We start from the raw sequence: 14,026 nt of genomic DNA, 5'->3' as shown, positions 1-14,026 counted from the left end.
TGGCGGCGGCACGAGGCAGTGGCTGGACGGAGGTAAGGGACGACCAGGAGCTAGGGCTAAGTGCAGAGGATGGAGATTGAGTGCGAGAGAGGCAGAGGCGTTCTGGAGTGGAGGAATCTGGGCATCGAGGATGGACTAAGGGCTAAGTACAACAGCTGAAACGGCGACGTTTCATTCCCCATTCAAAAACCGGTCGGATCACGGTTCGGTTCGACCGACCGGTTCACCGATTCAATTCCGATTTTTAAAATTTGCGGTTTTGACATTTGTCCGAGTCATTTTTCTCTACCGTTCACGGTTCAACCGGTTCAACCAGTCAGTCCGAACCAGTTTTCAGAACCTTGATCTAGATCACTTCTTAATATTATTAATATGGAAATTTATTTTTAAAAACTAACCTATTTAAGTTAATTATTCTTAACCTTAACCCAAGATTAAACCACCAAAAATAATTTAGTGGCGAGAAATTTAGGTAATATATACGAGTTCTTAAATAATATTGTTCTAAGTAGGAAATATTATTTCCCTCAAATTAAAATATATATGAGGTCTTAAATCTTAAATTAAATTATTGTTATAAGCAATAAATATTATTTTCCTAGTCTTGAATATAATTAATAAGAATAACTTTGTACATTTGACCACTTAAAAATGTTTTCTAGAAAATATGTGTTCTTAATTAAATTATACAATTAGTCTTTTCTCTATTTTTATTTTTCTTAATTTTATGATTTTCTAATAAAACTTCAAAATTTTATAATTTTATATAAACTTTTATTTAAAAAATGATTTTATATGATTCTTAAAATTGCTAATATTATTTCATCTTTTATAATTTTTCAAATTATTTTTCATTTCAATTATTTTATTTTTTAGAAATTTTTTATTAAAATTAATTTAAAGTAATATACAGTAAATATTTAAATAACATTACCCATTATACAAATTTACTTTCCTTACTTTTATATATTAAAAAATGGAGCTTATTATAATAACTTGATGGTAATCCCGTAAATTTAAAAATAAAAAATAAAAAATTGTTTTAAATTAAATTAAAAAATCCCTTAGTTCTCTCTTTTATTTCACTGCTGACACCATAGAAATGAGGTAGCCATTTCGTGGGAGGTCCACTTGATATGGTTGGTCCATTTCGTGGGCATCTTCATTGAGATGATATAGAAATTCATTTCGTGGAGATCGGCTAAGAATTGGAGGTGCGCATTTTCAAAAAGATTTCAAACCATACGTATTTAGGGAATTAAAGTATCTCTCGTGCGCATTTTGGTAAAAGAGCTGTGAGAAGAGTGTGTTTGGATTTGTGAAGAGAAAAAAGAGGAGTATTTATGAAATTATCAACAAAAATTTAAAAATTGATTTTTTTTTTGCAAACAAAATATATCATATATGATATAATTTTAATTTCAATTTTTTCATGGTCAGTTTGTCAACGTTCAAATTTTTTATGATAAGAAAGGATTATTTACTCTTATTTTTATTATCGTTTTACAATAGTGTTTTAAAAGACAATAAAAAATAGTTAAAATAATCAAAATTTATTTTATTTAATATTTATCAATTGTCATATTTATCAATTATAGCGACAATTGATAAATATTAAATAAGATAAATTTAATTTTTTTCTTTTATCTCCTAACATTACCGATAATTTTATAATGCGCTCTCTAAAAATGCAAAAACTCACTTTCAGTCTTTACTGCCAAAACAATTAGTAGAGGTAAAATCTTTGGCATTAAATCCTAAATCTCCTTAAATTGATTTAAACAGGTAAATAATATAATTTTTTAGAATAATATTGAGGTAAAAATAAAGTGAAGTTTTGATGGATAGTGAATATTATTTTTATTAGTGAAAATAATTTACCAATTTTTTTTAAAATATTATTTTTATTCTTAATATTTGAGATAAATTTTAAAGTTGTCTCTAACATTTTAAAATTATTTTAATATTGTTCTATTATTAATGATCTGTTAATAAAATTGATGATAGGACAATATTAAGATGATTTTGAAACGTTAATGATTTAAATAGAATGAAAATGTTGGAGACAAAAATAATAAATCATTTTTAGAAGAATTATCAAATCAAATCAAATGACAGTCAATTTTAACGGAATGAATTATATTACAAATTTAAGATTTTTACTCATACTTATAGAATGATTAGTAGATAAACTTCTGAAAAAAAAAATATAACATGATACATATATAATAAAATATAAATTACACATTTTTATCTTTTGTGAGAGATTAATTTTACTCTTTAAAGTAAAATTCAAACTTTAAAGAATTCAAATCCTATGAATTTTGGTTCGGTTTTTTGGAACTCATTTCTAACTAGCATTATTTTTTTTTTAAACTCAACACTTTAATTGATTATATTATATTAAAATTTTTATTAATATATTTTTATCTTTTATTTGAAAATATAAAAGGTTGATAAAAACCATACATTTCTAAATGTATTCATATTATATTATTAAAGAAGTGTTTCGATAATTTAATAAAGTGATTATTTTTTAACTTGACCGACCATATATTGATATTGAGAGTTTCAAAATTTTACGTCTTCAAAGAACATACTAATCTCATAAAGTGTGTTTTAATAAAAATTTATAAAATAAAAAGTTAGTTGTTTTGAACACAAATATTAGATTAAATATAAAAGAGAGTATATAAAAAATATTGATTAAAATAAAAATTTGTGACAGTACAATAATTTCATAAAAATATTAAGTTTGTAATATAATTTATTTTATTAAAATTTATTTTTATTTTACTTTATTTGATAATTTTTATAAAAATAATATCTCGTTTTTTTTAATATTTTTGTCTTATTTAAATTCCTAATATTTCAAAATCACTTGAGATTGTTTTACTATCAATTTTGTGAATATATCATTAATAAGAGGACAACTTTAAAACCGTTTTAAAATATTAAAAATTTAAATAAAATAATTTAAACATTAAAAGATAATTTGAAGACTTACACCAATTTGAGAACAAAAATAATATTTTTTTAAATTTAATAAAAATTTTACTCTTCGCCAAAAAAAAAAAGAATAATGTCTAATGTAACACATTAGATCATATAAAGTTACGGATTCTTTACTCCCACATTTACAAATATTTATAGATTGAACCCATTTTTTCATTTTTCAAAAAATATAATTAAAATTTTTGCCTCTCTGATTTTGCTTTTTACATTTTTCTTCTTTTGCTATTAATTCTGCAAGGGTTTTTTTTAAGGTTCTAAAAACCGATTTATAACTGTCCGGTTAAATTGGTCGAGCCGTCAACCCACAAAATTTGCGGTTCGATTAGAAACTATTACCATTAGATTTAAAAATCATTATTGAACCGTCAAATAAGCCGAGAATCGGTCAGTCAAATCGTACCGGAACCCGGCGGTTTTCAAAAAATTTTCCAAACGGCGCTGTTTTGTTACAAACCAAAGAAACCCTAACCAAACTCAAGCACCCTCACCACCTCACTGACTCACTCCTCCTTCCAGCCCCCTTCCTGAATCAGAAAGCAACCCAGCCAACCCTAGCCTCTAAACTCCAAAGGCTCAAACGGCAACCCTAGCCTCCACCACCGTCGTCGTCTTTGTCGAGCAGCTTCGTCGTGGTCGCCGTCGTCTTCGTCTGCCCTCTGGTCGCCGTCGTCCTCGTCTGCCCTCTGGTCGCCGTCGTCTTCGTCTGCTCGTCGAAGGTCCGTGCTCAGTGCTCCCATTGTCTCTTTTTTGCGTCGCGATAGCTCCACCGTGCTTGTTCGTGAGGTCGCGGTGAAGCACACCCGCAGAACCACTAGCGCCACCACCGTTCATCGCACCTCCATCCTCGTTGCCGTTTAGCACCCTGTCGCTGCCTTCAATCGCGGTTTCTTCTCCTTCCTAGTTCATTGCTTTGCTCCGCCGTGCGACAACAGATCCACAGTGAGTGAGGTCGCATTTTGCTCAACTGAATTTCTTAGATCCAAACTCTCAATGTGCAGTTCTTGTGCTTCTTCTACTGCATCTCTGATTTTTGAATTTTGGCATGAAGTTTTTTATTTGTTGCAGTTGGTTCTGTTGTTTCCGAATTTCTGTTGCTGCTTCATTGTAATTACTAATTTGCTATCATATAATTTTTGTTGCTACTGATTTTAGATCTGAAATTGTGTTTGATAATTGTTGAATTGTTGCTTGATTTTGGCAAGATTGAACGCATATCTGGTTGTTAGCTATGATTGAACCATCTTAGAGCTTTTCCTCCCATAACTTGAATCATTGAATGATTAGCTATGCTCCAGTACTGTTCTATACTCTATATTCTGTATTCTTGTGTTGATTGAATCATTGAATGATTAATTCACTGTTGGGTTTTTTTTGGTTAATTTTTGGAAAAAGATTGTTGTTAATCTTTGTTAAAATTGTGCTAAAATTTTGCTAAAATTGTGATCAGCTGAAAATCTTGTTAATCTTTATTAAAATTATGCTGTAAATTTTGTTAAAAGTTTTTTAGGGTTTGTATTTGTTCATTATGATCCATTTTTGTTATAGCGCAATATTTGTGAGAAAACAGGACTGCTGATTTGCTCATTTGATTGTCGATCAATTTTCCTATGAACATACTCTTGTTATTAAACTTAGTACTTACATTGTTTTCAAGGCTTTCACACTAGTAGGTGTGTTTATTGTTCAAATTGAAGAATAATTGTATGCAATGGTAATGGGAACCTTAAATACTGCTCATTTTAGTGCGTTTAATTCTTGTCTTCAGAATGCTTCTGTTTGAATTACACCACTACCATGATCCACTCAAGAAATAAGATATTAAACACAGGTGTGACATATTGTCAATAACTTTTTTGTTATTTGACTTTTGAGTTTGTATTTGAATAAGATTATAACATTGTGGTTTATGTTGTACTTTTAATTTGGATGATATTTTAAAGTTTATATTAGAGTATAATTATGTTTTAGTGTGTTTATTTATATTTTATTTATTATTTTATTATAAAACGATGCTTTTGGTTTAACCACGATCGAAATGGTTGAACCAATAAATCAATGAACCAGTAGCTAAAGCGGTTCGATGATCGGTTCGGTTTTCAGAACCTTGGTTTTTTTCACTAATGTTCATGTTCTCGTCCAATCCCTGCAGCTACTACCGTCGCTGTCGCTGCCTGCACTCAGCACCGCCACCACTCCTTCTACCGCTGCCGCACCCCACTTTCCGGTTCCTCTACATTGTTGTGCTTCTTCTCTGCCCCTGCGAACTACTCAGGTTCCATTTTAGTTTGTTTTATTGCTTTTTCTACGGCAATTTTTGTGAATTTGGATGAACTTTAATTTCAATTTGTCCTTTTTCAATTCTCACTCACAGTCTCACACTCTAGTCCGCTTCTCGAGCACTCCTCAACCCTCAGTCAGATTCAGTCCCTCTCCACTCTCCTCTGAGATTTGAGAAGATGAAGCACGAGGCTGAGGCTGAAGCTAAGGTTCTCCCTCTTGAATTGGTGGAGAAAATCCTACTATGGTTGCCGGTAAAATCCCTGATTCGGTTCAGGTGCGTCTCTAAAAAATGGCTTTCTCTGATTTCGGATTCACGTTTTGTAAAATTGCATTACGACACTGCTGATGCCGCACCCACCAATAAGAACACTAGGCTTTTGTACTTGTCGAGTGAGGTTCCTGAGGCTCGTTGTGTAGATCTGGAAGCTCCGATTTGCGGCGATTACGCGCTTCAGCTTCCTCTATGTTGTCGTCATTTCAGCCTTAGTATTCTAGGTTCATCCAGGGGCTTCATACTGCTGCGCATTCATGTTTATGGCGCACCGCTCCTTCTGTGGAACCCTGTCACTGGTTCTTACAGATCAGTGCCATACCCTGTTGTTGACCCTGATGCTTCTTGTTGGACGGATTCAATTAATTTATGGGGTGGTCTTGGTTATGATGAATCCAGTGATGATTATTTAATAGTAGTAGGATGGGGTGACGGACATGAATGGAGACCTCAGTGGGAGTATTTCTCTGTTAGAACCAATTCCTGGAAAAAAATTGAGTGTGGCCATCTTCCTCCCCATTTGGTTACCATTGAAAGTGCACTGTTTTGTAATGGGGTTCTTTATTGGTTGGCCGTTAAAGATATGGAAGTGAATTTTGTGATTGTTGCCTTCGACTTAGCCGGAAAGCATCTATCATTGGTGTCATTTCCAACATCAGGCGGTTCCGGCCGGCTGTTAAATTTGTTTGCTGGATGCCTTGGGCTATATTACTTGAACTTCACGGAAGACCACCAGAAGTTTGAGATCTGGGTAATGAAAGAATTATCTTGGACTAAGCTCAATGTTGTGCTTCCTTATGCTCATGGAATCCACCCTTTGTGTTTAACTAAAGGTGAACTTGTTGGCATAAAAAACAATGAGTTAATCAAAGTCAGTGATAAAGGTGTATCGGTGGAGTCTCTAAGAATTAGTTGTCGTGACAATGACTTGAAGATGGTTATGTTTACTCAGAGTTTGCTGTCACTTCCGGACGAGTTTGGCTGCACAGGGGAAGAACAAGGAAAGTAGGGTATGTGATGTTCTGAAAACCTTATAAAGCAAGTTAATTCTGTTCTTATTTGGTCATACTTAAACATTTCTCTTAGAATTCTCTTCTGAACTCATTATGGGGTTTAGTCTTTTTGTTGGCATTTACAATGGTTAATGGCTGAACACATTATACAATTGATTTAATTCTACTGCTGTTTGATCCTACCTAAACATTTCTCATGGCATTTTTCTCGTGTCATTTTGCAATTGATTTCTCATGTTTTGATTCAAATATTCATCAATGCCACTGATTCAGTAGTTTTTCGGTTAAATATTTAAATATTTTCTCTTGTTGCATCTATAGGTGGTCACACATGAGATATCAAAAGTTGTTTGTCAGGCTCTGGTGTGCATGTTTCAGCAAGTTAGGAGCATCTTTGATAAGGTGTTTTGTATATATCTTCTGTCCAGACACAACATTACAACATATGCCTTCTAAATTTTGTATTAAATGTATTGTTTTAGGATTAATGGACTTATGCTTTTGTTTTGTTCTTGTTCTTGTTCTTAGAAAGGGATGGATTGTAAATTGCACAATACTTTGATTAAGACTAATGGAATTTTTTTTTCCACACATTCATTTAATTATGGAGGACAAAGTCCGGGCTAATGGGGCTCGCAAAACTGCTTCACACCGAAGTTTGTCTTCGATATAATATATATGGTAGAACGAATGTTTAAGTCTTATTTCATTTCAATTTAAATATTTTTAAGTTTATAACTTTCTAATTAAGGATTTATCATTAATAAGTCATCTTTCTGTCGATATTTCTATATTATTAGGAATGCTTATAATAAAATTATTCGTTACTAAAGTAAGATAATTTGTATGAAATCTTTTCTTAACGTTCAAATGTGTTCACATTTAATTATGTAAACTTGATAGAAATAACGGCATAATTTTTGTTTAAAAAAATTTTAAAATTTATAAAACTTATCTTTGGAGGCGTGAGTCTAATTATATGTAGAAAATGGTAGAAACTTATCCCCCTATTATAAAACGGTTACAAAGTATACTATGCAAAGTAATATATAAATAATATTTCTTTCCTCCTAAAAATAGATGTTTACAGATGAATAAAAATAGATTATTTACAACTATCAAATAATCATCATAATAAATAAATAAGCGAAGAAGAAAAGAAAAAACAAATTGAAAAGAACCAAAAGAAAAGATGAGGATTGAAAAAAAAAATAGAACATTTGTATTTTTCTACAAAAAGTTGTACTTATTGATAAAGAGGTGAAAAAAAAGCTTTCCATATTTTCTTTCACAAATTTATCTATTTTCTTTCAAAATTTGGTATTATTATAGTTCTCCAATAATAGTTGAGTAGTTAGAACATTTTAATAGTGTGTGGATAACATGATAAGTCTAAAATTATTATAACATATATATAATAATAATAACATTCATAATTTTTCTATTCATAGGATTTGAATCCATAAATATTTATCAAGAAAATAACGTATTATAAACTTGTTAATCTACATTATTATAAAATTCAATATAATAGCAAGTATGTAATAGCTATTATAGTTAATACTTTATTCTCTTATTGAGAGATCTTAAATTAAGTTTTAGAAATAATAAATTATTTTTATGAATATATCAAAATAATATTTTAGAAAAAAAAATAAAACCAAATCCAACAAAAAGATATTAATAAGGGATTACGATTAAATAAGAAAAAAAAAAGATGTGGGTCAATAATAAGGCCTAACCCGATTAACTATGAATGAATGAAATCTGATCCAATAACAACATCCGCGTGTTCAAAAATATGAAATCACAAATAAAAAAAGCCCATTACAAATGAAGAACCCTAATCAAACTATATATTTTCAAGTATCTAGGGTTTTGTTCCTCTCTGCACTTGCCATCTCTTCCAGAGTCCAGCGACAATGGTGGCCGCCAAGAAGACGGTAATCTCTTTCTCTCTTTATGTCTCTATCTGATTTCCCCTTTCCGATTTCGAAAATGGTATTAAGTGTTGGAGTGGTTTGAATTTGATGTTATGCAGAAGAAGACCCATGAGAGCATCAACAACAGGCTCGCCCTTGTCATGAAGAGTGGCAAATACACCCTCGGTTATAAGACCGTTCTCAAATCCCTCAGAAACTCCAAAGGTATTTGTGATTTGTGGCCTTTTCAGAATCTGGAGATTTGTGGTTCCCCTGATTTTTTTGATTAATTGAAATCGAAATGATTAGATAATTGTTTTGAATCTTGCTCTGTTTTTAGGTAAGTTGATTATCATTGCTAACAACTGTCCACCTTTGAGGAAGTCAGAGATTGAGTACTATGCCATGTTGGCAAAGGTTGGCGTGCACCATTACAATGGGAGTAAGTTCTTAATCTCTCTGTGTGCTTGCACATATTGTGTTATTGTAGTTAGCTACCTAGAACCACTTTGGTTGCTGTAAACCTAGGAACAATATGTAATTCCCCATTAAAAAAGTTATGTGATAATTAGGGGCGGCCGGTGCACAAGCATCCCTGTTTAAGGCAGGCTCCATGCATCGGCCGCACCCTTAACGTAGGTGGCGTACTCTGATAATTACATGTAGCTGATTTTACGGTTTGAACCCGTGACCTTGAGGTTACTTGGAAACAACTCAACCGCTGCTCCAAGGCTCCTCGTCAAGTTATGTGATAATTAGATTTCAAAATCTGTTGTCCCAATTGGAGTGCATCTATGCTTTATTATGTGAATTATTAGAAGTCAGTTTCTGAGTCTGTGGTTATCAATATTAGGTGATGGAGATTTTTGTTGTACCATGTCTATTTCGATATTGTTTTTAGTTGCATTGTATCAATCATGTTTTGAAAATGATGTCTTGTATTCGGGAATTGGCATTTTGATTGTTATAAACATGGTGTTTTCTGCTGGACATGATGTGAACTTGCTATTTCGCTTTTATAACAGTATTGTACGCAGATGTCCAGCTGATTTTGTCGATTAATTTACATTAAATTGGTCCTGGTTTATTTCGGTCGTCATAAACAAGTAATGGAATTATTTCTTGTTGGTTGCAGACAACGTCGACTTGGGCACCGCATGTGGAAAATATTATAGAGTTTGCTGCCTTAGTATTATTGATCCTGGTATCTTTTCTTTCCATGAACACTTATCATTCTACATCATAAACTAGGTTTACATTTATGATGAGGTTAATTGTTGCCTTTATTTTCAGGTGATTCTGATATCATTAAGACACTCCCTGGCGAACAGTAAAAGTGGAAAGTGTTTTGATTGTTATAACCTGCTTTTAGTTTTAAGCTATTCGGTGTAAGGTGCATTGCTTTGGGGATTCTAGCAGATTGTGCATTTGAGCAATTTTAACATTCAAAATTTTGAACATGCTGTTGATGTTTAGTTCATGGAAGTTCTCATATGTTTGGTTCATATTAAATTTGTAAAAGCAACTGATGGTGCTATTGGTATAAAATTTTGAAGATTTGCTCGTTTAGAATTATAAAGTTGAGTAAACTAATAAAATGGTATATGAAGGTAGAGTGATTTTCTTCCGTTTATTTTCAATTTATCCAAAAGACGATGGAAACAAGGGAGGATGAGTGAGTTCAAGTTCAATTTCAATCTATCCTTTTTAATTTATCATTTTTATGATTTTATCAAATTTCAATCTCTTTTTTTCTTATTTATCCATCTGCTTCTTTATGAATTTAGTTAAAAGGATCCTCCTTGCAATGTGTCCCTCCTTAATGTTGTTGAAAAAGATTGAGTGAGTTCAATTTTAATCTCACACACTTTTGTTCAATTTCAATTTATCCAAAAGAATGATGTAAACAATTAAGGTTGAGTTTAATTTTAATTTAATCCTTTTTTAATTTATCATTTTTATCAATTTCAATCCTTTTCTTATTGATCCATCTGCTTCTTTATCAATCTATTTAAAAGGATCCTACTTGTAATGCGCCCTTCCTTAATAATTCGAAGAATGATTTTATGCAATCTGTAATGTGTTATTACTCCGAGTAAGATCTTTCAAACCTTCCTCTAAGAAGGAAGCAAGTTGACTCGTAACAAGCAATTGAATACCATAGTGTCCTCCTTAGCTTTAGCTATATGTAGGTTTTAGCAATTAGCATAGTGTTAGAGTAAGTTACTAAAATGCTACTCAAGATTTTGGCTATTGATAAAAATAATCTCAGAAAGATATAAATAATAAATTAACTCTAAAAAATTTACCAAGTTTGAGAAAAACTATCAACCGTCAATTGATTTTGTTTCTGTTAATGGAAAATTCTTCCACGTCACTATGATATGATTTCTGTTAACATAGTGTTATTATTTATTTATTTACTTGATTTTTAAAATCCTTCTTCAAACCGTATTTAAAGGGGCAAGTAGTGTTCCTTATTTATTTTTTGCACTCCCTTCTTTAAAAACGCAGGCTTTTGAAAACCGTCATAATTATAATTTTGAAGCGGTGGTTTCCTATATAAAAAAGTATTTTAAACTCAATAAATATTAAATAAAATAAATTTTAACTATTTTTGGTTAATTTTTTTTCTTACCAAATATTTCTATTTATTCATAATTCTTCAAACATTCTTCCAACAAAGTGATCGGCAAAAAAAAAACAAAAAAAAAAAATCAAAGTAAACATAGTTGAATAATTAAACCTGTCAAAATAGAATAATAAATTATTTTATACTTAAATTTATAATGATGCTTAAAAGAATATTTACCAATTACATAATTTTATAATCATAGTTTTCCTTTAGTTTTTTTTATTGAAGATTTTTTTTATTATTTACACATTAAATATTTATTTAGAGTGCGTGTTTTAAATCTGTGTAAATAATCTTTTACCTAGTTAATCAAATCTAAATACAGTCACAAAAAAAATAATCTAAATACGAATCATCAATCCATGAGTCAAAGATTAAGTGTTTGTTTGGATGTTATTATCTTGATAAAAAAAAATTTTTTTCAATAATTTTTTTTAATTTTTTAACGTGTTTGGCAAATTTCTAGAAGTAAAAATAAAACATTAGAAAAAAATATCTTTTTTGAAAAATTGCAATTTACATCTTTTTTTAAAAGATTTTTTTCTTAAAAAAATATTTTTCATGTAATAAATAAACAAAAAAAGTACTTTTATATTGTTATACTCAAATATAATTGATAAATAAAAATTTTTTTTTCATAAGATCTTTTAAAAAAAAAGATAACACGAACAAATATCTTTTTTTAGAAACTCACCCAAACAAACGTAAGATATTTGATTAGATTAGATTAAATTAATCGAATTCAAATTTTATGTCTAACTTATCTAACTATAAATCTACGATTCCCCCATTCCTCTATAAATTAATCTTAATAGCCTCCTTAATCAACCAATAGTTTCAACATTAAAAATAACTCTCTAATATCAAAATTTGCAAAGTGATATATTTTTCTTCTCAAAGGACATGGATCCACCACTTTGTGTCAATGGTTGCGGCTTCTATGGTTCTGCTGCCAACAACAATCTTTGCTCGAAGTGTTACAAAGATCACATCAAAGAAACCTTCATCATCGAGGAATCACAAAGCAATAATAATAATGGAACATTATTATTAGATGATACCAAATCTAATGATAAACCACCATTAGCTGATGTGTTTCAAAGATTTACCAAAGACCTTGGTGCAACGGTTGATGATATTTCTAACAATAACAAGAAGAATGAGACGAAGAAAAGGTGCAAGACGTGCAATAAAAGAGTTGGATTAACAGGATTTGAGTGTCGATGTGGAGATTTATTTTGTGGAAAGCATAGGTATCCAGAAGTTCATGAATGTAAATTCAATTTTAAGGATATTGGTCGCAATATTTTAGCAAAGCAGAATCCTCTTTGTATTGGTGATAAGTTAGATGAAAGAATTTAGGATGTTCATTGAATAGTTTTTCTTTTTAGTGAAGATTTTTATTAATATGTTTTAATTTTTGTCGTAATAATTATTTTCTTTTGCTATAATACTAAATATTGGATATTTTTTATTTAATTTACATCGATAGTAATATTTTATTTTGTTTAATACCTAATAAATTAAACTTGAAAAATGAGAATTTGATGTCCAATTATTTCTTTCCATTGTAATACCCTATACAAAATACACGTGCAGTAATGCTGTTTATGAACAATTTTAAACATGTATAAATCGCAATAGGATATAGCGGTTTATGAAGAAAGAATACCCAAAATAATCTACTGCAGGTATAGTGATTTATGAAGGAAGAGTGTTTAGGATAATCCGCTAGCCAATTAAACTTATACATGGTGTTGAAGTATTTTGGACACGGTAGTTTAGATTCTATATCCTAGCTAACAGACTAAAGAAATTAGTCAAATTACACGGTGCAAACAAATACCTTTGTACTCTTCTTGTATACTCCTACCTTGAGTTATACATTTGTTTTTATAATTTAAAATAATTTAATATCAATAAAAATAATTTATTTTTATTTTATAAATTATCATTTAAAATAATAGTGATTTGATGATTTTATATTAAAATAAAAAAATACAAATGTCATAAAAGACTGTATGATTATAGTTACAGTTATAAGTTTTTTTTTAATATCATTTGTTATATTAATTTCAACTCTGGTATAAAATAATATTTTTATTAATCATAAAAATAATATACATAATACTTTAAATATATTTAGATGTACTCATAAAAAAAATATGATCAATATTTTAAAAAGAAATTATAAGACGAAGAAATTATCATATTTAAATTATTAATTTACTATTATTTATGAATTTAAGATATTTAGTGTACTCATAAAATTTATTATATATTATAAACTTTTATATTTAGAGAGATAAAGCTGATTAAAATTTTATTAAAATTTTACAATATAGAAATATAAAAGGACAGATGTTTAAGAGTTTAAATAGGTAGCATAAAAAATATGTATTTTTTTAAATAATATTTTATAACTTTTCAAAAGTTGTAATCGCATGATTTTAAAGTTTATTTAATTTATTACGTAGTTTGCCCAAAAAAATGAAATAAGGCATGAAGCTTCTGCTACCACTGCTGCAACAGCCATTCCCGTGAGGTGATATCGGCGAAAGAATGAAAGATCCCTTTTCTTTGAAAGGATTGGAGACCTAAGAGATTTTTATTCAATTACCTTCCACCTAGCTAAAAGAAATTAGTGCTTATAGAGATACAAGTGTTGCCACTGTGATAAAGCTATTTTTTTTATCACAAGATAAAAACGGAAAAACATGTAAAAAAAGCACGCTTTATATAAGATCATTTGCAATTTTTGTGGTAATGCTTTTACGAAGAGTTGAAGATATAAAAGACCTCAATGACAATGTTCATCAATTGGAGATAATTAGACTCAATTTGAAGAAATAATTTAAATAATTTTTATTAAAAAAAAATTTAAAATGTA

General features: G+C 29.9%; 3 protein-coding genes across 4 annotated transcripts; all 3 read left to right on the top strand.

Annotated features, from left to right (window-relative positions):
- The first annotated feature begins 3,457 nt into the window (after positions 1 to 3,457).
- LOC107464655 (F-box/kelch-repeat protein At3g23880) lies at positions 3,458 to 7,170 on the top strand. 2 transcript variants are annotated; one of them, XM_016083599.3, is made up of 4 exons: positions 3,458 to 3,954; positions 5,165 to 5,287; positions 5,387 to 6,576; positions 6,901 to 7,170. In XM_016083599.3, the coding sequence occupies exon 3, from the start codon at positions 5,472 to 5,474 to the stop codon at positions 6,573 to 6,575; it is 1,104 nt and encodes a 367-aa protein (XP_015939085.1). In that variant the 5' UTR covers positions 3,458 to 3,954; positions 5,165 to 5,287; positions 5,387 to 5,471; the 3' UTR covers position 6,576; positions 6,901 to 7,170. The 2 variants fall into 2 exon arrangements, with proteins under 2 accessions (XP_015939085.1, XP_015939084.1); XM_016083598.3 differs by having other exon boundaries at positions 3,458 to 3,963.
- A 1,236-nt stretch (positions 7,171 to 8,406) lies between these two features.
- Positions 8,407 to 10,080, top strand: LOC107464664 (60S ribosomal protein L30). Its single transcript, XM_016083605.3, has 5 exons — positions 8,407 to 8,522; positions 8,621 to 8,726; positions 8,842 to 8,943; positions 9,637 to 9,705; positions 9,795 to 10,080. Exons 1-5 carry the CDS (start codon positions 8,502 to 8,504, stop codon positions 9,833 to 9,835), a joined length of 339 nt encoding a protein of 112 aa, XP_015939091.1. The 5' UTR covers positions 8,407 to 8,501; the 3' UTR covers positions 9,836 to 10,080.
- Positions 10,081 to 12,039: 1,959 nt separating this feature from the next.
- Positions 12,040 to 12,498, top strand: LOC107464549 (zinc finger A20 and AN1 domain-containing stress-associated protein 1-like). Its single transcript, XM_016083473.3, has one exon. It carries the CDS (start codon positions 12,040 to 12,042, stop codon positions 12,496 to 12,498), a length of 459 nt encoding a protein of 152 aa, XP_015938959.1.
- Positions 12,499 to 14,026: the final 1,528 nt, after the last annotated feature.

The sequence above is a fragment of the Arachis duranensis genome, chromosome 9, assembly GCF_000817695.3.
Source record: "Arachis duranensis cultivar V14167 chromosome 9, aradu.V14167.gnm2.J7QH, whole genome shotgun sequence".
In the NCBI taxonomy this organism is placed as follows: Eukaryota; Viridiplantae; Streptophyta; class Magnoliopsida; order Fabales; family Fabaceae; genus Arachis; species Arachis duranensis.
This window is presented reverse-complemented; position numbering and strand designations above follow the sequence as displayed.